The sequence below is a fragment of the Pimephales promelas genome, chromosome 25, assembly GCF_988280905.1.
Source record: "Pimephales promelas chromosome 25, fPimPro1.hap1.1, whole genome shotgun sequence".
Lineage (NCBI taxonomy): Eukaryota > Metazoa > Chordata > Actinopteri > Cypriniformes > Leuciscidae > Pimephales > Pimephales promelas.
This window is the reverse complement of record NC_142793.1, coordinates 10,290,663-10,314,536: the sequence shown is the minus strand read 5'-3', so window position 1 is coordinate 10,314,536 and position 23,874 is coordinate 10,290,663. Positions and strand designations below refer to the sequence as shown.

The window sequence follows — 23,874 nt, the reverse complement described above, 5'->3', positions numbered from 1 at the left end:
ATCACAAAATGGGTACATGGGGAGGAACAAGCCTTTTCCAAAGAACCTGAGGTATTTTGCGTCAAGCAGCCTAAGGTATCAAGATTTTTTCTTTAAAAAATTCCCTATCTCAATTAGTTTTGTTGATACGATGCTATTCACACAACATATAATAATAATAATAATAATAATAATTAGTTGCCAACTATTTAACATTATCAGCAAAAAAGGACAGCCTGCATCTTTTTATTACATGTTTTAAATAATGATAACAATGTCTTTAAAAATATAGTACAGGGAAGGAAAAGGAAATACAGGTAATGTCTCACACAAGGAAAACAATTACAGCAGCACAAAATACAAGATTTGCCATTCAGAAAAGCTAACTGAAAAAAATACAGACATAAATAAATTGCTGAACTATCTCACATGGAGAGGGCATTCACATTTGCACACACACACCCTTTCTGTGTTATATATAAACTTTGGAGCGTTCTAGAGATTCTGAGAGAAATGGAGAGGAAAAAGGGAGAGAAAGTGTAGAGAATGAGTGAAAAGGACAGGAAAGAAAAAGCTCAGAGCCCAGATTTGTAATTGAGTCATCAAAAGCTCCCCTGAGAGAAAAAAAAAAAAAAAACCAAGCCGAATGTATTGTCACCATAGAGCAGATTCTGTTCTTATCAGTTATTGGTTGTACATATAAAGTTTTATGATCTAATATAAACTAGCTGATCAACAGATCATCAGTCAGGTTTAAAAATTAAAAATGCATCTAGTTGTGTTTGGGTGCGCAGTCGTAGATATAAAGTTTAGGGGCTTATCTCCGCTCCAAGACGCAAGTCTATATGAGCATCTGCGAAGGGTCATTCACAACATCCATCATACATCCTCCCGCAATCAGACCCAAACAAACAATAAATAATATCATAAATATGCAGAACAAATGGGGGACACAGACAAACCCCTTTATAGTCCCTGTCATTTTTCCCTTCATTTTGTCTTGTGTGCTTGTTAATACAAAAAATCAAATTCTTGAAAATTGATGGGGTATCATACATATTCTTCTAGATGACTCTAGATTATTCATGCTGGATTAAAGTCTTTAATAATTCAAGCCAGCAGGCTGGAGAGACAAATGAAAGCCATACCAAATGCTTTAGTTTGTGACGCACACCGCAGGACATAAATGGTTACACGTGATTTTTTTTGTAAAGCGTTGTGGTACCCTTTTAATGAGAACATCCAAAAACATCCCACTTAAAGCAAAAGAAAGTGCATTTTAACGTCAGATAATTCCTGGTAATAATAACCGCACTCTCTTATGAACGAAAAGGAGGACAATAAGTGAAAACATATTGCTTGTAGGTCTTGCAAGTGTATTTTCGTAAATATCACTGAAAACACTGAAAAAAAGAGGAAAAATAAAAACTCCACAATCTTTTATATTATTTCTCATTACCAGAATGAACCAGTAGAATAAATTAAAAATGTAACTAAGAAAAGAAAAAATGTTTTAAACATCCATTGAAATCACTGTGTATAGTTCATTTACTATTTGTTTGTAAGGAAAACAGCAGCCTCGAAGCATGCTCGGTGAGAGGAACGTGGGGTTGCGCAACAGTTCGAGCATCACCACTTGGGTGCAGGAAGGGAAGAACAAGACCCTGAAATCTGGGTAACAAAAGAGTGACAGAACATCATGGGAATATGCCCACAATGCGTTTCCTTCATGACATGCCTGGTTCCTCCTCCAGGATTCCATGAATGCTAGGATACAGGACCAGGGTGGACAAGAGAACTGCACAAAGAGGCCTTCATTCAGCCAGGAAAAGCATGTACCACCAAGGCTTAGTCTATGCTGACTCCTTGTGCTGTGGCGGTGTAACTTCATAAAATGGCATAATAAAAGAAACAAGTGTAAGCTTAACAGCCATGCTTGATTCTCGATCATTTCGGAGGAAACCTGGGGGGTCTGTTTCTACGAGGGATTCTGCCACTGGAGTCTCAGCGCGTTGTCATCTGGGGATGTCTATGGCTTAAAAAACAGTAGAAAGTCAAAAGCAAAGTCAATCTGTGTCCGGTTCCACTGGCTTAAAAAGACAACGAAAAAGAACCAGTCGTTATCGACAAGCCTGTGAACTAATATGAGTCGTCCTTGATCATGAGCGACGCCTGTCCGCTGACTGTCGGTAAAAGTCCTCAGGGGCTGTGCAGGGGATGTCAGGATACTTCAATGATTTCCATGCTCCCAGAGAAGCTGGACTGCTTGCTGATCTTTCCCAGTTCTTCCCTTGAACGTGTCTCTGATATCCCCTCTTCAAACTCCATCTGACAGCTGCGCCGCTTAAACTGCTTGTCGGAAGCACAGGAAGTGGGAGCATCCTCGTGCCAGCTGCCCCTCGAGTCCCGCGGTTCCCCCACCTTCTCCCGCAGACGCACAGCCTCACACGGCCCAGGGAGACTGCTGCAGCCTAGCGTAGGAAAGTGTACAGCCCCTCCTCCACCTCCATTACTGTTCATTGACTCCGAACTGTAGAACCAAGGGGCTTCGCCTGTTGGCGTAACAGGCGTTGTGGCCTGAACGGTGTCTCTATGCTTGGTCCACATGGGCCCGGTGCCCACAGTGGGAAGGCTGAGCAGCAGGGAGGGCTTCAGATTGTCATCAAGACTGGGACTTTTGTGCGCAGGGAGTGAGCGTCCGAGGTTTAGGCTGTGCGAGTGCACAGGAGAACTTCCAGCGCTGCTACCATTGTGCTTGCTTTTCCTCCGTGAACGAGGTCTGGAGGTGCTCTCGGGAGATTCAGCTAAACCAGGGCTGACTGAAAGAGGCGAGTATTGGCATACTCCATTGGCTTCTCCAGCCTCTGGGCTGTCCAGCTTGCAGAGTTTGGGGACATCTTCAGTATGCACAGGTGCGAGGCGAGGACAGTGGTTGGGCTCGTAGACAGATTTGATGTCAAGCGAGAAAGAGCGTTTGAGACGGTTGGTGTCCAGGATGCGCTCTGCCGAAAGATTCAAGCCATTAAAGCCCTGCTGGAGGGAGGTTGGAGAAGGTAGCTTAGCATCAAATTCTGTGCGGTCTTTGTCCGCCTCCAGACGGCCCTTTTCGGGATCGCTTGAAGATTCTCCCCTAGGTTCGGATAATTCCTTTAACTGCTCCAACTTCTCCTGACCTGACGACAGAGCTTTTAGCAACCTCAGACCCTTCTCAAACTCCAGCAGCTGACCCAGGAAGTTGAAGTTGGGGGATATTGAAGGTCTGCGGTCCTTCACAAACCTGGAAACACAAGAAGAGTAAGAAGGATTACCCTTGGGACAAATCCGCATATAAGGAACACAAAGACTCACCATGTGAGCTTGTAAAGGCCTTAAACAAAAATATGTGTTTCAGAAGGCTTCAACAGGTATTGTTTACTAGTTTCTATGTGATCCATTTTACATGTTGCAGTAAATGGATATAAAATTACAGGTAGCAGAAAACTTGTCTTTTCTGAGGCCGTGCAATTTAAGCTGCAGGGTGTCTGAGTGAGTTTACCTGTATGCGTCGTCTGATGACAAGCCCATTGTCTTCATGATATAAGCAATGGCGATGGTGGCGGACCTGGAGATGCCAGCTAAACAATGGACAATGACTCGACAGTTGGAAAGCTTGGCTTTGTCTGAAAGGGAGAAGGGTAACACGTGAGAACACACAAAACATGCAAGACAACCGAATACCTCCTCAGCATAATAATTTCTGCAAATATGTGCTGAGGATCAAATTTGTTCTTCCTGATATCATAACAGGGAATGCTGCTCATTTTTCATGCATGTAAAGCGTTAAAACAACCTTCTATTGTCACAAGCAGGTTCTTACCAATGAACTCGTTGGTTTTGTCTAGCCATGGCAGGAGTTTTTCACAGTAGTTGTCATTGACGGGTATACGCATGAAATGGCTTTCGGAGATGAACTCTGGCTTTGGGCAAGTGTTGCTTGCATTTAATACATATGTGATGCCATTTTGAGCCATTAGATCCTGCGAGTGTAAAGAACCAGGGTAAGAATTATGTAGCGTCATTACTTCTGTTTTGTATAAAACATTTAAACATTCCAAAATATTAGTTACCTTGTTGAGCACATCTTTTTGTGAGCCTAGGTAGAGATGGGGCAGGATTCGTGTGGGACCAACATTCGCCACAGGCAAACATGGCTGAGACAAGCTCATAGGCAGAGTGGCCACTGGCTTGCCTTCACACAAGCCTGGAAAACAGGACGAGAAAGCTGCAAAACCACCTGAGGAAACAGAGAAAAAAAAAACCCTACATATGTGATAAAAGAAAGACAAGACCAACAGTCTTTATGTATGGGATGCAACTCAAAATCTCTCAAGCAGGACAAAGAACTGAACAAAGAAGCTGCAACCTATAATAATAAAGGGCATATTTCAAGTAAAAACCTTTCGTACTAACAAAGGACATGCTGATGTCACACATCATTTGTCAAAAACGAATAAAGAGAGGATTCAGATGCTATGAACAAGATTATGCCAATCTAGGTCAGTGCATGTACGAACATGGCAGTCAAGTGAGCAAAGGCCAGTTGGCCTAATGAAGGATCCTGTCTCTTTAAGAGGCGGGTGGCTCCAGTTTTGGCATTTGTCTGCTGGAGCTCCTTTTCCTGAATGACCTAATATCCTCAACTGAACAACTGCGTCAGGCTTAGAGAATGAGGGTGGTCACAGGTGCAGACCAAGCCCTTGATTCATAGCTTTAGGGTGTTGGGTGCGTGGGCAACGACACACACACACACACACACACACACACATTCAAATGCAATTTACTGCATTTACAACTATAAGCATTCACATTGTGCATGAAGCTGAACTCGAATGTAAATCCATTCCACGTTTCCATCTTTCCCTGTTCAACTAATACAGAGTAAGAAAGTTAAGTCTTCATCGAGCTGTGCAATGCTGCCAGAAAGTGTGAGCCCCAGCAGATGGGTTAAGACCTTAATCTCAGATGAGCTTCATGAGAATTTGGGACATGGTAACCCTAGGAGCGTGCAGACACAGCAGTCAACCAGGGAGCCATGAAATCAGTTCATCCCAGCCAGGAAACAGTGAAATGGTCCAAACAAAAGTGACTGTGTTAATCAGATCTAGGTGGGATGGAGGAGTTAAAGTGAACAAGTCAATAAAATGAGTCATAGCAAATAAAGAGTGAGGAGATAAGAAGTGTAAGCCATGCTCAGAACATCATCTAGAGTCTATAAAAGGGTGACACATCCTTTTCAACACACTGTGCATTTTAAAAAGCCACCTGCTTTGCCCTAACGGACAACGTGGAACACCTGTCCCTCTTATCCATGCATAAATCACCAAACAATTATTGAATGTTTGGGGGAGCTTGAGCGACAACCTGTCTGTTTCCTGCTATTAATGGCAACGGTTGGTACAATGACATCATCTCTCAGCACAGAAGACTGAGAGGTGATTTGCATGTCACTCAAGCAGAACCAACGGGCCCCTGGTGCCTCCTCCATACGCTCTCGAAACTAGCGTAGATGAATGACTACCGACCAAATGTTCTACGACCCCCATACTGGTTCAAATGCACCCTTCCCCCCAAACCCCACACACAAATACATTCAAACACATTGATACAACCATCTAATCTTGGATATCTGCCCCCCTCCCCCAAATGTAACTCACCTTACCGGTCCAGTGACATAATCGCCTAAAAATGTTGCTCATTATGTCAACACTGTCAGCGATGCCTAAGATGACAAATTTTGCCGGGTTAAGGCTTGTTAAAACTGGCTTCCTATCGCACATCTCTCAAATGCATTACTTGGGCCAAAATTAGGCAATGTTGACCTCCCATCCCTCTCCCTTGAACTCAAAAGGTCAAGGATTTCAATGAGCACCAGGAATCAGCAAGACCACAGCTCTATGCTCAAAAGGCAAGCAGACTTGATCTCCTTTTGCAAGTTGCTCTTTTCATCTTAAGGATCTGGAATATTGTCCCGCTTCGAAGATCTAGAGGGGTGCTTTATATAGCTTCCTCGAAAAAAAAATGTGTCTCTCTACCACAGCAACACAAACAGGAACAAGTACAGCACATCATTGTTGAAAAGCCAAGAGAGGAAATGCTTGAGTGAGGTCATCAGCTATCATTTCTAACTGGGTGGTGGCGGTGACAGTTAGGGTTACAAGGAAACCATAAGCTTCCGTATCGGTCTTGACGGCTGAAGTTGAATCAACAAACACCTCATTTTACTTTGCAGCAAAGATATGAACAATGAATTGCACCGCAATAAGAAAAGTTAAAGAAGTTGTGCGAGGGACTAGAACTGATAAAACAAATCCATTCATTAATGCACAGACACACACTAACAGGCAACATTAGTCACTTTTATAGTCTCCAGTTGTGTAATAGGCCAGTGGTGACGTTTCTCAAAACCACAGGGAATATGAGTGCATGAGTGTTTTCAGCAAGAGAAGTGTGCCAGGGTCAAACTCACTCTGGACGAGAAGGCAATGTGCCACTCGCACACTTCCTTTATGTTTTTTTTGTCTCTGTCTCCAAACCTTACATAAGCCTCCATTTGCCATCCAGTTTTCTCTGAAAACAGGACAGTGGAATAATCTTTCTTGTATGGAGGAACCACAAGATTTATCTGGAATTGCAGAGGTTACACATGGTATGGTACGGTTTGGTTCGGTACGGCATGCTTTGGCGCTTTTCCACTGCATGGTACGGTACGGACTTGTGGCGCTTTTCCACTGCATGGTACGGTACGGTACGGCTCGCTTTAAATAGTAGCTGGTCTGTTGAGGTTCCAAGCGTACCGTACCGGTACTAAATTACCCCTTTTCCACCCAAAAAGAACTGGTTCGGAACTGGTTCAAAGTTGGTTCGGAGTTGGTTCAACTTGCGAACCCGTTCAGAACCTGTTTGTTTTTCCACTGACTAGAGCGCCCAGGGAACGACGTCGTTACGTCACTGTGTACGTCGCTAGAAACGCTTGCAAGTACATTGCTTTGGGATTATCTCTAACGTGTACCAAGAAAACTTAAAAAACAATTGAAATATCTAAGTCTTTTAATTTTTTCGTTTCATATGTAATCTTTTCTGATAAGTCTTGTGTCTTTTTTCTTTCCATTTATTTGTTCTATATCTTGACAGTTTTCTTCTTTGTTTATTTTATAAATAAATGAAAACGCTTGCGTGTTTCTGCAGTTTCTCCTGGCTTTGCGATGGTCAGAAAAGATGTTTAGAACGCATCTAAACCCGCCCCAGCCCCCGACGTAAGCATGACGTGGTAAAAGAACGGTTCTAGTCCAGCAAAGAGTTGGTGCCGCTTTGGAACCAGTTTTCCCGGCCGAGAACCGGTTCTTTGGCTGTCGAAACACAAAGAACTGGTTCGCGTGCAGGCACCGGCTCCGAACCGGCTCTCAAAATGCTTTGGTGGAAAAGGGGCTAATGTGACGTGAAACACTGCAGATCACTGATTGGTCAGACAGAATAGTCAGTACCAGAGTCATTGTATTGGCGACCAATAGACATCGACACGAGAAACCAAACCCGCTAGATTTAAATAGCCAGTAACAGCCACCGCTGTTATCGATCAGTTTATAATCCCACCCACTTTAAAGCGGTACCAACTTAGCAACCGAGCTAAAGCGAACCGAGCCGTGCCGTGTCGAACTGTACTGAACCGTACCAGCAGTGGAAAAGCGCCATAATGCTTGGGTCCCCACAAACTTGTGGGATACTTACCTAAATTTCTACTACAGCTGCAATGCCATGTTCCCCTACTGCGCAACAAAGAGGATGAGGTAAAAAGGTTACACTTTTCGGATATGGCCATGAACTATCGAGATGCATTTGTGTTTAATAACACAGAGTTGCACAGTTCATTAACTCCATCCTTTGATATCAGTTCATTGTCTTGCGGCACCTGACCTCCATCTTTAGGAGCCCCTCTGTTTTTCATCTTTTCAGCTGAGCTCTATAGGCACTCTCACACAGGCCTCTATTCAAGGCTCTACATCCAGCGGCATTGATGGGCCTCTGAATGAAACTAATGCACACCAACAGACACACACACACACACACAAGTCTCCAGATGCAGAAGACATGACGCCATTGAGGAGCAGCCCCCATCTGTCCCCATCTCCGCGCACACACTCACTTATTTGCATCTCAATAAAGGCCCAATGACATCATTGCACAAATGCATGCTGCACAATGAGGAACACAAAAAACAGCAGGGGGTTGGTGGCTACCTCATCACTCCCGGCGCTTTGTGTCATGCTTGACAGATTAGAAGTGTTAAACCCCGGGACCCTGTATCATCGAATCATTAACTGTTGCCGCTTTTACAATTATTGCATTTCTGCCCTAAAGCCATTACGAAAACATAGACGTCACTGCGATAAAAGTAAATTGCTTGGCAAAGTCCAACTGTTTAACTTCTATTTGGTGACATCAGTCGAACGCACACACATAGCACCTCAAATATACTCTAGCATGTGTGGCTGTGAACTATGAACACACACACCAAGCAACAGCGTTAATATACTTAAAGCAACCCAATGCATGTCCATTTAAATTTGCTACTACTCTCTCAGATTATCATAGGAGCACAATAGCAATGCTAGGTTCATGTTTTAGTTTTTTGTGCTAATAAAAAGACTGAAAAAGACATAAACATAGCGCCAGATGGGAAAGCACCATCTGTCCAGGTGACAACAGATGCTACACACCTCTAAGCTTGCGTTCCTTCCTCATCTTACGGACTCTGATTTTGAGCCTCATGTCTGTTCCCTGGATCCCCGGCCAGAAGCAACTCTCCGGAGGGGATATGACCACGTCAAGGGGCATCCGCACCAACTCAGAATGCACCAAACCACAGTCCGAGAACTATACGTCTGCAAGATGCTGGGTAACAAAAAAAATGTAAGATCCTAAAAGCAACACCTTGGAGGGAAACTCCACAGGAAAGAAACAACTGCATCCCCCTCACAGAAATAAGGGCAGAAGAAGTGTGTGGTCTTTCCTCAGGAGCGCCACAGATCCTTCCTCGGTCTCATTCTGTGTGGCAACAACTGAAAGTGGAGATCGCTATTGTTGTACAGCCTCCGTTCAAGTCTTTCCCCGCCTTCTCTCTCTCTCTCTCTTTCTCTCTCTCTCTGCGTGACCTTAGAGTGAATGAGCTCATTTGCCGTGAGCATAGTCTGCCCTGTCTCACTCCTCTCTCGCTTACTTTCACCCCCGTTTCTCTCTCTCTCTCGCTCTTACTGTGTGTGAGCTGAATCTGGCTCATGAGTAAGGCATGCAACCACATTCCTTACTCACCAAGCAAATATGCAGCCACCTTAGGGGCCCACTCTATGTTTTTCTGAAAATGAGAAAATATAACACTCTCTCAACTGTTTTAGACAGGAACCACCAGACTGCAAATACACTCTTTATATATGTACACTGAGATGCACATCTTCTCTCTTCACACTCCCTAAATGCATCACATTTAGCATAATACAAAATGCACTACATTGTGAAAATACATATAGAGGAAAAAAAAAACGAAAACTATATGCATATTAAATGCATTTACTATTGAATTTTCTATTTGTCTTCCAAAAATCTGAATTTTACATTTAAAATGCCGCTGTAGAGGAACTGGTGCAGCAAAACTGAGGTTCCAATAAATGCACATGCTGAATGCACAAAGTCGAATTACGTAGATAAATGAACTTGAAATGATTTTTTTTAGCAATATAGTGATATATAACAATGGCAATAAAGAAGCATTTGATTCGATCTGCACGACAAGGTAAATTCACCTTACTTTAACAACATAAATCAATCAATTGCTCGAAACGGAGTGGGAATAAGTCTTATTTAGACCCACCCCGGTCTGTTACAATTAAAAAGAAAAACAAAGGTAGCTGCTTCCTTAATTGTTAATGTTAGCACAACTCTCAATTACATATTTATATAAACACAACCATATATAACTGCATGCAACAACAATGGTAATCAGAATACCTACAAGGTAACAAAACAAAGCCAATGAATACATGAATACGTCACCAGACGATTAAGCCCCGCCCTCCTTGTACTGTGACATTGTTTGTGTTCGACTACATAATGCATGTGGGAAAAGTGTAAATGTAGTTTTATTTGTGAAATAAAAATGTCTAACATAACTATCCATGTGCTGCAAAACAACACCTGCCTAAAACGCATTAAAGCCGTCATAAAACGCAAGTTGCAATAGCCTTTTCTTCCCTATCGCGATGCATATCCGAGTGAATTGGCTTCTCAAACAAGAATAAATGTAGATTGGATGTTTGGATTGTTGTCTTATGTTATTGCTGTGATCTCATGTGAGGGAGAGGTTGTGAGATTCTGAGGGCGCATAAATAAATAAATACATAAATAATGATGTGCATGGATGGATAAATCATTTATGATAAACACTGCAAAATGAAATGTCAATTTAAATTTGATGGTAGTTCATGCTGGTAGCAGTGATAACATTGCATGGCTGCTCTAAAGTGCTTTACTGCATGTTTCAAACACATATTTGGTTATATAAAACATCCCTACTGACAAGACCAGCTAGGAGCGTAATGAACGTTCAGGTCCAGGCTTTTGCTAGTTAGTTCATTCACAACTCTAAGAAAGTTGTAGTTCTTTGAACAACATGCATGTACATCTGTACGGTGGGTGAGAATGATGCCCGTAAAGGTGCAGTAGGGAGAAGTTGTATCAGAATACAACATTATACAGCAGGATCATCTATCAGGAGAAGCAGAGAAGCTACGTCATTCAACCACTTGCCCGTATGTAGGGCTTAAGGAGTGTTGCCACAATATATTAAATCTATTTATACAAAGCTTTCGGACTCTAACAGAGGATGGTGTGTGCGTGCAAGAGGCATTTTTGTGTGAATGCGTGAGTGGAGCAGGAAAACTGTTAGCGCTGATAGCTCTTGTTGTCAGAGCACCAGTGACATGTGATACGCGGATACATCAGTCCATGATGTAATGCTTACGGGGCCCCAGCTGTCATGCCTGAAGTGTGAGGTAGCCTCCAGTTGAGCACAACGCCAGCCTCAATCGCTCAGCACTCACATGTGTGCATCAGTCTAAGTGTGTCTGAATCCCCCCGTCTGTGATAAAACAGTGTGAAATTTAGCTAGAGTTTGACAAACATATGACATAAATGGATCCCAGTGGGGCATCTCTCATTTACGCTCACGATATGGGGCGAAGGAGCTCGAATTCTCACTGCATGATTACGCTTCTAGATGTCTTGTGTATGCAAGCCATAAGTGAAGTCATGATGAAGTCATGGAAAGAGAGAAACATGACACGCTGACGTTACAAGCTAGCCATGCGTAGCTATATCAATTTACCGCCACCGAAGCCATATTACAAAAAAATGTGCTGTGGTGTACCGTACTACTCTATATTTCATATCGTTTAATCGCCATCATCCTTTGTTGGACCCAACTGTTGACATGCTTTAAATCTGGCACACGTGCCGCACCAAATGTGCAATTTTAATTGTTCGTGTCAACTCTGACATATCCCAGCCGTTAGACTGCAGCCCACGTGGGAGTTTCCACACATGACATTTGGGAACGGTATAGCCGAGCTGAGGTCAAGAAACAAAAAAACTAGTTGTGTATTTGAACTCTACAAAGTGTGATCTACCATTGGGTTCTTGAGAAAGACACTTCCCAGATTGCACGAGGGTGACTGTTTCTGTATTGTTAAATCAAATTGCATTGGAAACTTCTTCACCACACATTAAATTTGGCTAACACTATGTGGTACTATAACTATTTGCTGCTTTTCAATTTGAACAAAATTACATTTTAATGTTAGCTAACGTGTTGCTGCTAGTCTAGTTTTAGCATCTTTAGCCCCTCCCCTTCCGCTATGTAGAGAAAGGTCTGCGCACCCAGTGCCTGGTCTAAAAGGGTTTTTCCTATTCTCTTAATGGGTGTGTTTTGGGCGTAATGTGTCTCATCTCCCATTCCCTTTAAAAGCCATTTGCGCTCACCTTTTGGCAGGTACGCTATTTACATGGCGGAATAGAGGGTATGCACGTGACGTCACCGTCGGCCGGAGTGCCTGCAGTTACTCACAGTGAGTGGCAAAAAGACTGAGCGGCTGTATTTGTTATTAGTGTGAATGCCGCGAAAATCAAACACAACACATATAAAGTGGGAAAGAGCTTTGCGATTGACTGTACGACTAGATTTGACAACAAATCGGACTGATTTTTACAGACTGCAAAAGAAGGAGGAGCAAATGGATCACTGCAATTGACAGAAACAACTGGACTCCAGTCAGCGAAAGGTGGATCTGCAGTTATCATTTTATGTCAATATGCTGAATTTAGGTGTAAAACAATACCCATATATTTTGTATTGTCATATATATTAACAACTCATCAATTAAATATTTATAATTGCATATTCTGCATTATTGGATGTTTTTAATAAACACTGACCAAAAAAACTCGAAAGTTTTAGGGCTGGACGATATGATGATATATATAGGCTATATATATATAACACTGATCACCAGGATTTAGACCTATATTGTATTTAAGGCAAATTTGCTTTCTGTTTAGGTCTATATTGCTTTTGTTTCCCCGGTGTCGAAATCAGGCAAACATAAATGTCAGGCAACACGATTCCTGGCTGCATGTTAATATCCATGGATCACTGGATCTTTAGTAAGTTGTAAGGAACACCATATTGAGTCCAACATTTAGTTTAAATTGATAAAATTGTTCGTTTTAGTCGCATTTTCGCAGTTTCCCCGATTAAATCCAGTCACGCAGCAGATCTTTTGCCAATCGGTCAGGCTGATGGGGGTTGTTCCGGCGGGAAAGTGACGTCAATGGCAAGCGATGACTGAACGCTTCTTTAGTCAGGAAACGGATCAGCTCCCAAGCAGACCATCTACGGGACAAAGTGTACGCGCGTTGTGGACTATAGGCGCACGTTACTAACACACTCTTTAAATAAAATAAATAAATAAATATTGCGCCATTGACCAACTGAAACCTGGTCTAAAAGTCAATAGTGCAATATTTTTTTGTTATTTAATTTATGTCTATTCACGTCTATTTAAGTTCGCAGTCTATTTAAGTTGCCTCAAAATAGCAACGCGCCAAGGTCAATGGCGCAAAGGACAAGATTATTCAAAGTTGGACAAAAATCACGGACAATTTGTTAGATAAGCTGAGATGTTGACATCCAACAGTACATTTCCTCTCTCCCTTTTCTCTTTGTTCCCGCTATGATAATAAAAAAAAAATTATGAAATAAAAATTGGTCACAAAAAAGGCCAACAATACGCCTGAACACACCTTGTGTTCAGACCAGCGCACAAATGGACGCAAATGCATTTGCTAATTTTAAACAACGTGTCACAGGACGTTAAAATGATAACTGCGTCAGGCTGAAACTAGCAAAAAAACACTTGCGTCGCGCCTGGAGCTGTGTTGTAATTACGACTTGTAATTGCGAACTTCAGAGAAGGACTTGAATGCATCATTTCTACAAAATTAAAAAGTTTGTGAAATGAGACACAACACTAGTTTTACTGTAAGTAATGTTACACATCCTCTTACAAGAGGATACAGCTTTTTTTGCTGATACTGCTGTGACTCAATGTTTCTATCAACACCTGCAAATCTCCTAAAAACAAGCTGATCTATGAGGTGAGAAAACAGCATTGCCTGACTCTCATATCAGTTTTCATTTAACACTGTAAAAAAAACTGATCCAGATCTCACTCAGTCAAGAACAGACTCGAGGCTTCCAAGCGTAAGGGCTCACAGGATGCCGTCACTCAGTACTGGGCTGCAACCCAGTGTACAGGTCAAAGGTCAAGTTCATTAATCAAGGTCTGCCATGTTTCAGCTATGTTACCGACAGCCGAAGGAGGACCCGGTTTAAACCGGTTTTAACACTCTTTTGGAGGCCAGTTACACCAGATTTAAAATTTCAGATGTTTTGCAAGGATGTGTTGACAGCCAAAAGCTTAAAACCATCTTGAGTGATTCATATAGTTGGATGAGGAAATCGATGGTATTAAGCAAGCAATTTGTTCTTCTTATGTCACTTTGACATGTGAAAAAGGTGTCCAGAGAATATTGACAAACTTTTGCACTTCTTTCTTTTCCTAAGCTCAATATTAATGTCGTAATGTCAGATGTTCAAATATGAAGAGAAAACGAACACATCCAATAGAGAGCAGTTAGAGCCAGACATCCAACTTAAAGAGTGCAAACTTCCAAAATGACGAATCTGAATTTTGCGGAGAACTGTGCCTTTAACATGAGCACCACACCTCCATATTACAGTATATATTATATTTGACCACATTTCATGCATCAACTATTTCCATGTTATCCCTCTTTCCTTACTAGAGAAGAAGGGGTGATTGAGAAACTAGGGTTGATCTATTAATATGGATGGACCCACCCTTCCCCCTTAAAAGACAGAGAAAGAAAGCGATCTAGACCCCCCTGTGGAGGACTATGATGTCATCGGGCCACATGTAAACCAGGATAGAGGTCTCCCGAGAGGGTTACACAACTGGGAGGATGTGCTTCGTGAGAGTGGGAAGGAAAGGGGGAGATGGAGAGCCTGAGAGAAAGAGAGATAAATGAGAGGGAGTATTAATGCTTCCAATAAGACAGACGAATTACGACAAAGCCCACATTCTTTACACAGGGGCTTCAAGCTCCGCTGGAAATCCAAATTTAGCCGAAGACGGAATGGATGGACTTTGGGCCTCTATCAGGAAATGAGTGCTGGGTTGCGTCACTTGTTTGTGTATGTGCATGTCCTGTGTTCTGCAAACTTTTCCTGGAATTCATTGCATTCTTCAAGAGCCACCAAAACCTTTGGAACTTTTGGAAGGTTATTATAACTAGGAGTGTCTATGTAGAACTAGAATACATGATCCTGTCAGTTTAAGGTTTGAAACATTTGTGAAAAAGAGTTGAGCGCACAAAGAAAATGCCATTTTCTTACGTGACTATTTGTGCTTGAACGTACACTTGCACACAACATTATGTAAAAATTGGAAAATGGATGTGTATTATCCGTGCATTCGCTCTTAAAGTGACAGCAGCCTAATAAAACTAACAACAATTAATCAAACAACAAAATACAAAGAGAAAATCACTTTTGTAGCTTTAACAAACATTAATTACATCTAATTTATAAAGTGAAGACTATGCAGTGTTATTTTGCATTCGATTATTCATTATTTGTACCTAAATACTCGTTTAAAAACGTTTTCATTTGAGAGAGGGTGTGCAAATGAAATGATGCCCATTTTAACGCAAGAAAGCACCGCTTATGCCTGGTTCCGATTACGCGATTTTAGCCCGATTTTAGCACGATCCGTTTGACGTAGGGTGTCGTGGGGATTCGTAAACGACAACGGGCGTCGGGACGCAAGATTCGATCGTATCATCTCGTATAGTGTGTCATAGTGGGCGACAACCTACGATGCTTCACGACATCACGTCAAAAAGACTAGCATTTTAAAAAAATTTTAACGGTAGTCCACGACGGTTCCGTCACATGTATGAGGTTGACCAATAGGAGCACAAGCTTTTCCATACACAACTTTCAAAAATGGCAAAACGAAAGAGAGACGATGGTGCTAACCTTAAAACTAAAAGTAAAAATCTATAAGAAAACAATATTTTACCTCGAGTTCTCTTTGGAGGATTGACAGCCCATACTGTCCTCTTCGAGCAATCCAGGAACGTGTTTATTGTCGGGTTTTCTTTCTTTTTTTACTTTTTTTTCTGAACACAGGACAGCCAATACAACACTCACCGCTTCATCCATTGTTTGTTTACATTCGTTTCCGGAAGTCACTCGCTACTACAGTAGTTTCGCCTTCTCGATGACATCACGCGCGCCGTTAAAGATGGCATGCGATGACTGGTCAGGAAGCAACGTGTAGTCTGACATGTGTCTTGTCCACGACATAACAAGATTTTAGGAGTCAAAATCGCGTAATCTGACACAGCGACTATCGTAACAGACAAAAAAAAAATCGTGTAATCTGAACCAGGCATAACAGTATAAAAGGGGAAAAACCAAATGCTAGAAAAGTGTTCAATATGTCCCTCTGGAGTGTAAAAGTTTTCCTCCGTTTAATTAAGTGCAATGAACTTTTTTTTTTCGAGGGAAATGTGGATGATAGGTAGAATCCAGAAAAGAGAAGTGGGTGTGGGTAAACCGAGCGAGCAAAAGAGTGAAAAAAGAGGGAGACGGTAGCAGAGAGGAGAGGAGAAGCAGTCCATGTCATGCTGAAAGTATTTGGCACTGGTCGGCCCGCTGACATTTCTTCATTTCTTCAGCTTGTTTCTCAGAATTGACATAACACATATAATTTGAGGTCTATGAGAGCACTTGAGAAACTAAAGCCAAGTTTACAGTGGGCCATATGTAGGACAAATGCTACTCATTTCTTCTCACCGCAAAGTGGTGTATGTGCATGTCGAGGGTACAGGGTGGAGACGGAAAGGTCATCTTTTTGACCTTTGCGAATCTGTGGCGTGTGTATGTGTGCCTGTTCAAGTAGGCGACTGGCGCCAGATGTGATGACCACAGGAGCCTGAACTAAAAATAGAGACATGCTCTAATCAGAAAGACATACAACGAGAGAAAGACTTGAGTGTATGTGTGTGTTTGTTGAAAATAACAGAGCGCGTCCCTCGAGAGCTTACCTCATCCTAATGGCAACAGTGGCTCTTTTTCAATTGAAACATTGATCCCCGTGCTGTCCTGGGACGATAATGGACACGGGTTACATCGACACAGGAAGTCGAGCTGCTACAGGACAATGTTTTAGAGCTAACCTTGTAAACTCATTGAAGATTTGTTTTATGGTATGACGAGGATTTAAATGTTCACATTATGTTGCTTTGATTACCATTCCTCATGTAAGACACATCTGACAAATAAATTATTCTAAAGCAAATGTGGTATTTGTTAGAGCAAATGAGTGGTGCATGCTCGTGCAAGACTCGCCACTTGGGTGGTTTCAGGGGAAATGCTTTGTGGTTGCTAGGGTGTTTCTAGGTGATTTCTACTTGCCCAAATCATAAAAAGCCCATCCCAAAGTCTCTAGATATGACTTGGGTCGAATGCAAGTTTGGGGATTTTCTTTGCCTAATTCATCCACAAGGCAATTTTTTTTTTTTTAAAGTAATAGCACACTTTTCCTTGATAGGCGGCAAAATTTTAGGAATTTCAAAATTTTTGAAATTTTAATTTTTAAATGTATTGTTTCTACATTTATATGTAACAACTTCTAAAAGTACACACTCTAAAAAATGCTGGGTTGTTTTAACCGAATTTAGGGTCAAATATGGACAAACTCAAACAATGCGTTAAAATGTAATTTAAAAATGTAACCCAATGGCTGGGTTTGTCCATATTTGACCCAAAATGGGGTTAAAACAACCCATCGTTTTTTAGAGTGCAGATGTTGAGCCTTGGTGCTTATATGGAAAATGTAAGTTTGAATCTGGCCGACAATCCTTTTAGCCAATTCTTCTTCACAAATTTTCCTCAACAATATTCATAACATTAACGTGGTGTTTCTGACGTCACAAACTTCTTTATAACCAATCAGATCAATGTGTGATCGTCAACGAGTGGATCTCTGAGCTGGTGTGAGTGAGTGGAGGTGGGGCACATTTGCATATTCATAGAACCATGTATACTAAATAAATAAATGTAGTTACATACATGCTATTCCAACGCATTATCATCCCAAGGCGTCATATATGACTCTTTTGCCAATGTTTACACATCCAACGCACATGGCACTTTAGCGTCAATATAAGACGCTTTGGTTAAGGGTAGGTTTAGGTTTGGGGTAGGGTTAGGGTTAGACCATGTGAGTTGGATGTCTACGCATTGGCAAAAGCGTCAGTGACGCCTTGGGATGATAATGGGCTGACTATTCTAAGGCATGAAGACGTTTTTTCATAGGAAAACAAAAATGTGTCAAAATGTCATTTTGGTAATAAAATATGAGTTTTAAGGGATAACATTTTTGACTACTTTAAATTGAACTGTATTTATTCTCTTTTCTAGTTTGTTTCCCCCTCTAGTTGTCTAATAAACCTGGCATTGTATATTGGCTCTTTGACTAATTGCTTTTGTTTCTGGAAAAAAGCGTCTGCTAAATGGATGCATGTAAAAAAAAAAAAAAAAAACAGCGGGATCTCATTTAGTGCCATTTTAGTGTTTAATTGACTTCAGTGTTGGAAGATTGACTGAACATTTATGTTTCAAAAATGTATCTTGGAACGCTGAATGTTTAGGCTAAAAATATGACTTGTCTTTCATAATCTTGGCTCACAACAGTTAAAGTCGCGCACATATAATCGGAAACATTTTTCCAGAGAAGTCTGTCAGACTTTTCCTGTGCTGGTTTATATCATGAATGCCCTCCTGTCCTTTACCTCAACTGGGCGTAGAAACGGCGGCAAAACTGGAGCTTTGGCTGACCGTCTGGAGTCTGAGAGAGAACGTAATGTTGAGGGCAGGCTTACAGTGAAAGGATATATTGATATTGTTTTAGAGCGAATGCGTCACCACCTGTTCATTACCTCATTTTGGCGAACACACACAAACACTTCAGCAAGAAACGCCCAGTTGCATAATAGAAGCCCGGGAGTTAGACAAAGCTGAATTCAGCTCCAAAAGCAGCTAAATACAAAGGGGGAAGGAACAGCCGCGCTCTGGTTCCTGCCAAACTAAAACTTTCATCTTCTAATTGAGCATAATTTGCTACTTTCTGCTGAATTCCTCCCACTTTTGCCGATCCAGAGGACATTTTATTCATCCTTTTAGAGTGGAATTATGCAGCAGACAATCTTAGAGCATCTGGAAGTTTAAAACATGTGTTAAGTTGGGAAATTATGTTGGTTTCATATGATTTTGAAAAGCATTTACACTATTTAAAAGAATTAAATACATTTTTTTTTATTAAAATAAAAAGTCAAGTGGTAAAAAAAATACTTGTGCATATCTTAATCATTCTCACAAAAGCTTTTAAATCTATTTTCAAGGTAAAAGTATCTTTTATGAACATTTATGAAGGAGTTGCACCACATGATATTTTGCAATATGAACTAAACTTGGCTTGTCATAATTATTTTAAAAGACTTATTGACATTGACACACAGGCCTTGTTTACACCTGGTATTAAGATGGTCGATCGGATCACGAGTAGACAAGGAATTACGTTTACACCTGGTTTTTAAAATGTGTTTAAAACCACTTCTGTCCTGATTTCTATGAAGGGAGGGTCTATAGCTGGTTAAATATATGGGCTTTTTCAGATCTTTCGATCTAATGGACGAAACAAGCTAAAGCAATTTACATATGTGACGATGGATTATTAAAATTAAAAAAATGTTGTCCAAAAAATCGTAGTTAAAGACTATAGAATTACAGAAGACTCGTATTGTTTTGAATGGGCTCAATATGGCGGAATATATACGAGCCAATCGCCGATTGGTAAAGTCATCGCGTCACTGCAGCTGACGTTGGAAACTCCGGAGTCAATCAGACTTGGATGCGCATTAGCTTGATCCAACAGGAAAAATGTTGTTTTCTGTCATGATTCGAGAGTTTTGAAACATGAAATTTAATCGTAAGCTTGGCAAACAGTTTTGGAAAATTTGATGTTTCCCTATTCAAAAAGAAAGGAGCTGCACTTGCATGCCCGAGAGGCGTTTCAAAGATGGCCGCCAAGTGAAATGACTTGTCTTAAAGGGACTTTGGTATAACTAACATGCAGACTGTTCAATTGAGTTCAATTTGAGGATTTTTTCTTTGTTATGATATAAGGAGAATTGTATCAGACCGTATGTACCCCAAATATATATATATATTAATACCAAAAATAATGAAGCAAAAAATGTGTATGATGTCATTGTCCCGTGTAATACCTGACACATGTAAATGCATATAGGTTACCCAGTGGACTTGACGTCCCACCATGCATAGAAAAAACAAAGGCAGATGGCGACAGGCTATCGAATTAAGAGTGATTGCACATCTGTAGGATACACGCATACGTTCTGCAGCACGTCCCTGTGGGTAAGGTGTGAAAGCTTCAGGATGTGAACTCCATGTGTGTAAATGTGTGTGCCATTCCAATAAGAAGGACAGCGTGGATGAGATGCCTGTGGAGGGAGATGGAAGATCAAATTCAACAACAGCACGCATAACATTTCAGTCCAAGAACCTGTGATCGCCACACATTAACAGGAAACAGCAGGCCAACTCAACAGGCAACAAGGACAGTCTTTACGACAGTCTACCGGGTGGACCCAAAGAGCTGGTTCGGGTGTGTTAGAATTTCTGCACACTAGGGATGTTCATTTGGGGTTTTTTCCCAAACTGACAAATGAAAGTCGTTAACCGATCTTTAAAAGCGTGTTAAATTTGAATTAAAATAATTTCGAATTTATAAGTGTCTGTGACCCATTAAAAATAACAAAATTATTTTTTTAAGGGTAAAAATTATGATTCACACACCCTCACATCACACATCTGCAGATATTCAGTGAATAGAGAAAAAATGGAATAAAATTATGTAGACGTTATCCTCCATTTCAATTACTCCAGAGAAACATGGCCATGTTGGCTAGCTTCAAAATTTGCACACTAAACACCTACAGTTTCTTTGCTTTAATGCTTCACAATGCCTTAAATGTCAAACTGTGCCGAAATTATGGGAGCTTGACAGATCAAATTTATGGTACATTGATATTTTTCATACAATGCATCTTTAAGGTTCACTGACCAAGATTTCACAACAGTTGCTAGAAAAACTTGGCTTTGTTTTAGGTAAAGTGGTAACATTTTGTGAAATCTATTCGGAATGGTATTATCAAACAATGAAACCATGCCTTGCTTTCTGTTGCATCAGTCTGCATGTGTTTTGAGGGAGTTTCAAAGTTGATTTGTGCATAAACGACACTCTCTAATCCAGATAGCATTTATACAGTAACTGTGACCCCTGAGACAGGAAATGGTGATAAACTTCCTCTTCATTTAGAGTCACTTACTATCACTTACAATCATCCCCATTCCGATCATAACACCTGATCTAATCTGCCGCTGAACCAAAAACATTGTTGCATAACTCAATGTTTCAAACCCCAGTGAGCAGGGTTTCTCTCTTCATAGGTATCTTCTTAGTTAGGCATCCTAACAGTAGAATTATTCCAGACCTGAAAAACTCTTCATAGGCCACAACTCTATTAATAATCACTCATTTGTATCTTTTCTGCATACTGGCTGTTGTTACCACATCAAAATAAAACATTTTAAAAGATAATTGTGACTTATCAGTTTCACAAATGAATGATATAAAGTCCCAATATAAAGATATAAACTTGCAATTCTGCCTTTATGTCTTGTAATTCTGACTTCATAACACACAATTGCGGGTTTTAAATCTTTTCTCGAGATTTGTGAGATTTAAACTCGCAATTACGAGTTAAAAAGTCAGAATTATGAGATATAAACTCGCAATTGCGAGTCAAAATCCAATCTAAGGAAGAAAAACCTTTTCCCTCAGAATTGCGAGTTTATATCGCACATTTTGACTTTATAACACGCAATTGCGAGTTTATGTCTTGCAATGCCGACATCTTTTCTCGAGATTTGTGAGATTTAAACTCGGAATTATGAGTTATAAAGTCAGAATTGTGAGATATAAACTCGCATTTGTGAGTTAAAATCCAATCTAAGGAAAAAAAAAAAAATTTTCCCTCAGAATTTGCGAGTTTATATCACACATTTTGACTTTATTACACGCAATTTCGAGTTTATGTCTTGCAATGCTGACATCTTTTCTCGAGATTTGTGAGATTTAAACTCGCAATTACGAGTTAAAAAGTCAGAATTATGAGATATAAACTCGCAATTGCGAGTCAAAATCCAATCTAAGGAAAAAAAAACTTTTCCCTCAGAATTGCGAGTTTATATCGCACATTTTGACTTTATAACACGCAATTGTGAGTTTATGTCTTGCAATGCTGACATCTTTTCTTGAGATTTGTGAGATTTAAACACGCAATTATGAGTTATAAAGTCCGAATTGTGAGATATAAACTCGCAATTATGAGTTATAAAGTCAGAATTGTGAGATATAAACTCGCATTTGTGAGTTAAAATCCAATCTAAGGAAAAAAAAACATTTTTTTCCCTCAGAATTTGCGAGTTTATATCACACATTTTGACTTTATTACACGCAATTGCGAGTTTATGTCTAGCAATGCTGACATCTTTTCTCGAGATTTGTGAGATTTAAACTCGCAATTACGATTTAAAAAGTCAGAATTATGAGATATAAACTCGCAATTGCGAGTCAAAATCCAATCTAAGGAAAAAAAAACCTTTTCCCTCAGAATTGTGAGTTTATATCGCACATTTTGACTTTATAACATGCAATTGTGAGTTTATGTCTTGCAATGCTGACATCTTTTCTTGAGATTTGTGAGATTTAAACTCGCAATTATGAGTTATAAAGTCAGAATTGTGAATATATAAACTCGCAATTGCGAGTTAAAATCCAATCTAAGAAAAAAAAAACATTTTCCCCTCAGAATTTGCGAGTTTATATCGCACATTTTGACTTTATAACACGCAATTTCGAGTTTATGTCTTGCAATGCCGACATCTTTATTCAAGATTTGTGAGATTTAAACTCGCAATTATAAGTTATAAAGTCCGAATTGTGAGATATAAACTCGCAATTGCGAGTCAAAATCCAATCTAAGGAAAAAAAAAACATTTTTCCCTCAGAATTGCGAGTTTATATCACACATTTTGACTTTATAACACGCATTTGCGAGTTTATGTCTTGCAATGCCGACATCTTTTTTCGAGATTTGTGAGATATAAACTCGCAATTGCGAGTTAAAGTCCAATCTAAGGGAAAAAAAAAATACTTTGTTCCCTCAGAACTGCAAGTTTATATCACACAATTCTGACTTTATATCACGCAATTCTGTGGCTATTCAAAGCTGTCAGACTACATACAAAAATTTCACTGGATAATTTAAATGGATGCCAAAAGGAATGTTCGGAAAGGTAAACTGATATTAGGCACGTTAGTATTTTCACCAAAAACAGATGATTTTAAGCCAGTTATTTGTATCTTTGGCTATATTGTGTCAGTACTGACACACTATGGCAAAATATACAAATAACTGGCTTAAAACCATTTGTTTTTGGTGAAAATACTAACGTGCCCAAGACTTTTTCACAGAATTGTGTATGCTAAATGAAAACGAGTCAATACAAAATCCAGATCACATGAAACACACATAAAGTTAATATAATATTGCATGTGCTGGACTGAATACATCCAGAAATGTTACATCATCTCCTCTAGAGCTGTCCTTTAATGTTGATCAAAGGCTGCCAAAAGCCATTTATCATTCAAATTGTCTTAATATGGTAATAAAATAATGACGTCTTCTTCCCCGGCCTCATGTGCACAAAGAACTATTTTCAGAGTCTGAAAACAAGCATAAATACTGAAAAACACTTCATATTTCATGTCCCTAACAGCAATATTCCTATATTTGCAGTGGTTGAGCAACAGTGATGCTTGCCTTAGCAAAGATGAGGAATGCCTTTTTAAAAATCAAGGTTGTGCTGTTTCAGCTTCAGTGACGGCCGTGTTAAGTTTCCATGTCGTGCGTGACACTTCTAATTTAAGGTGGCAGAAGCTTAGCGAAAAACGCTAAATGTGACTCAAGCTATAAAAGTGACAGACGCGTCAGCACAAGCCGCCACATAAT

General features: G+C 40.3%; 1 protein-coding gene across 4 annotated transcripts in view; it reads right to left on the bottom strand.

Moving 5' to 3' along the window:
• Nucleotides 1-209: 209 nt before the first annotated feature.
• Nucleotides 210-23,874, bottom strand: part of dusp8a (dual specificity phosphatase 8a) — a 51,011-nt gene continuing 27,346 nt past the window's right edge. For 3 of the 4 annotated variants that reach the window (XM_039663129.2, XM_039663131.2, XM_039663130.2), the window contains exons 4-7: nucleotides 4,086-4,252; nucleotides 3,836-3,995; nucleotides 3,515-3,638; nucleotides 210-3,256 (exon numbers count right to left, since the gene is read on the bottom strand). In XM_039663129.2, the coding sequence (XP_039519063.2) occupies nucleotides 2,200-3,256; nucleotides 3,515-3,638; nucleotides 3,836-3,995; nucleotides 4,086-4,252 (1,508 nt within the window). In that variant the 3' untranslated portion in view covers nucleotides 210-2,199. Of the gene's footprint in view, nucleotides 3,257-3,514; nucleotides 3,639-3,835; nucleotides 3,996-4,085; nucleotides 4,253-8,732; nucleotides 9,193-23,874 lie in introns of those variants that run through there. The other variant, XM_039663132.2, reaches the window with a different exon arrangement.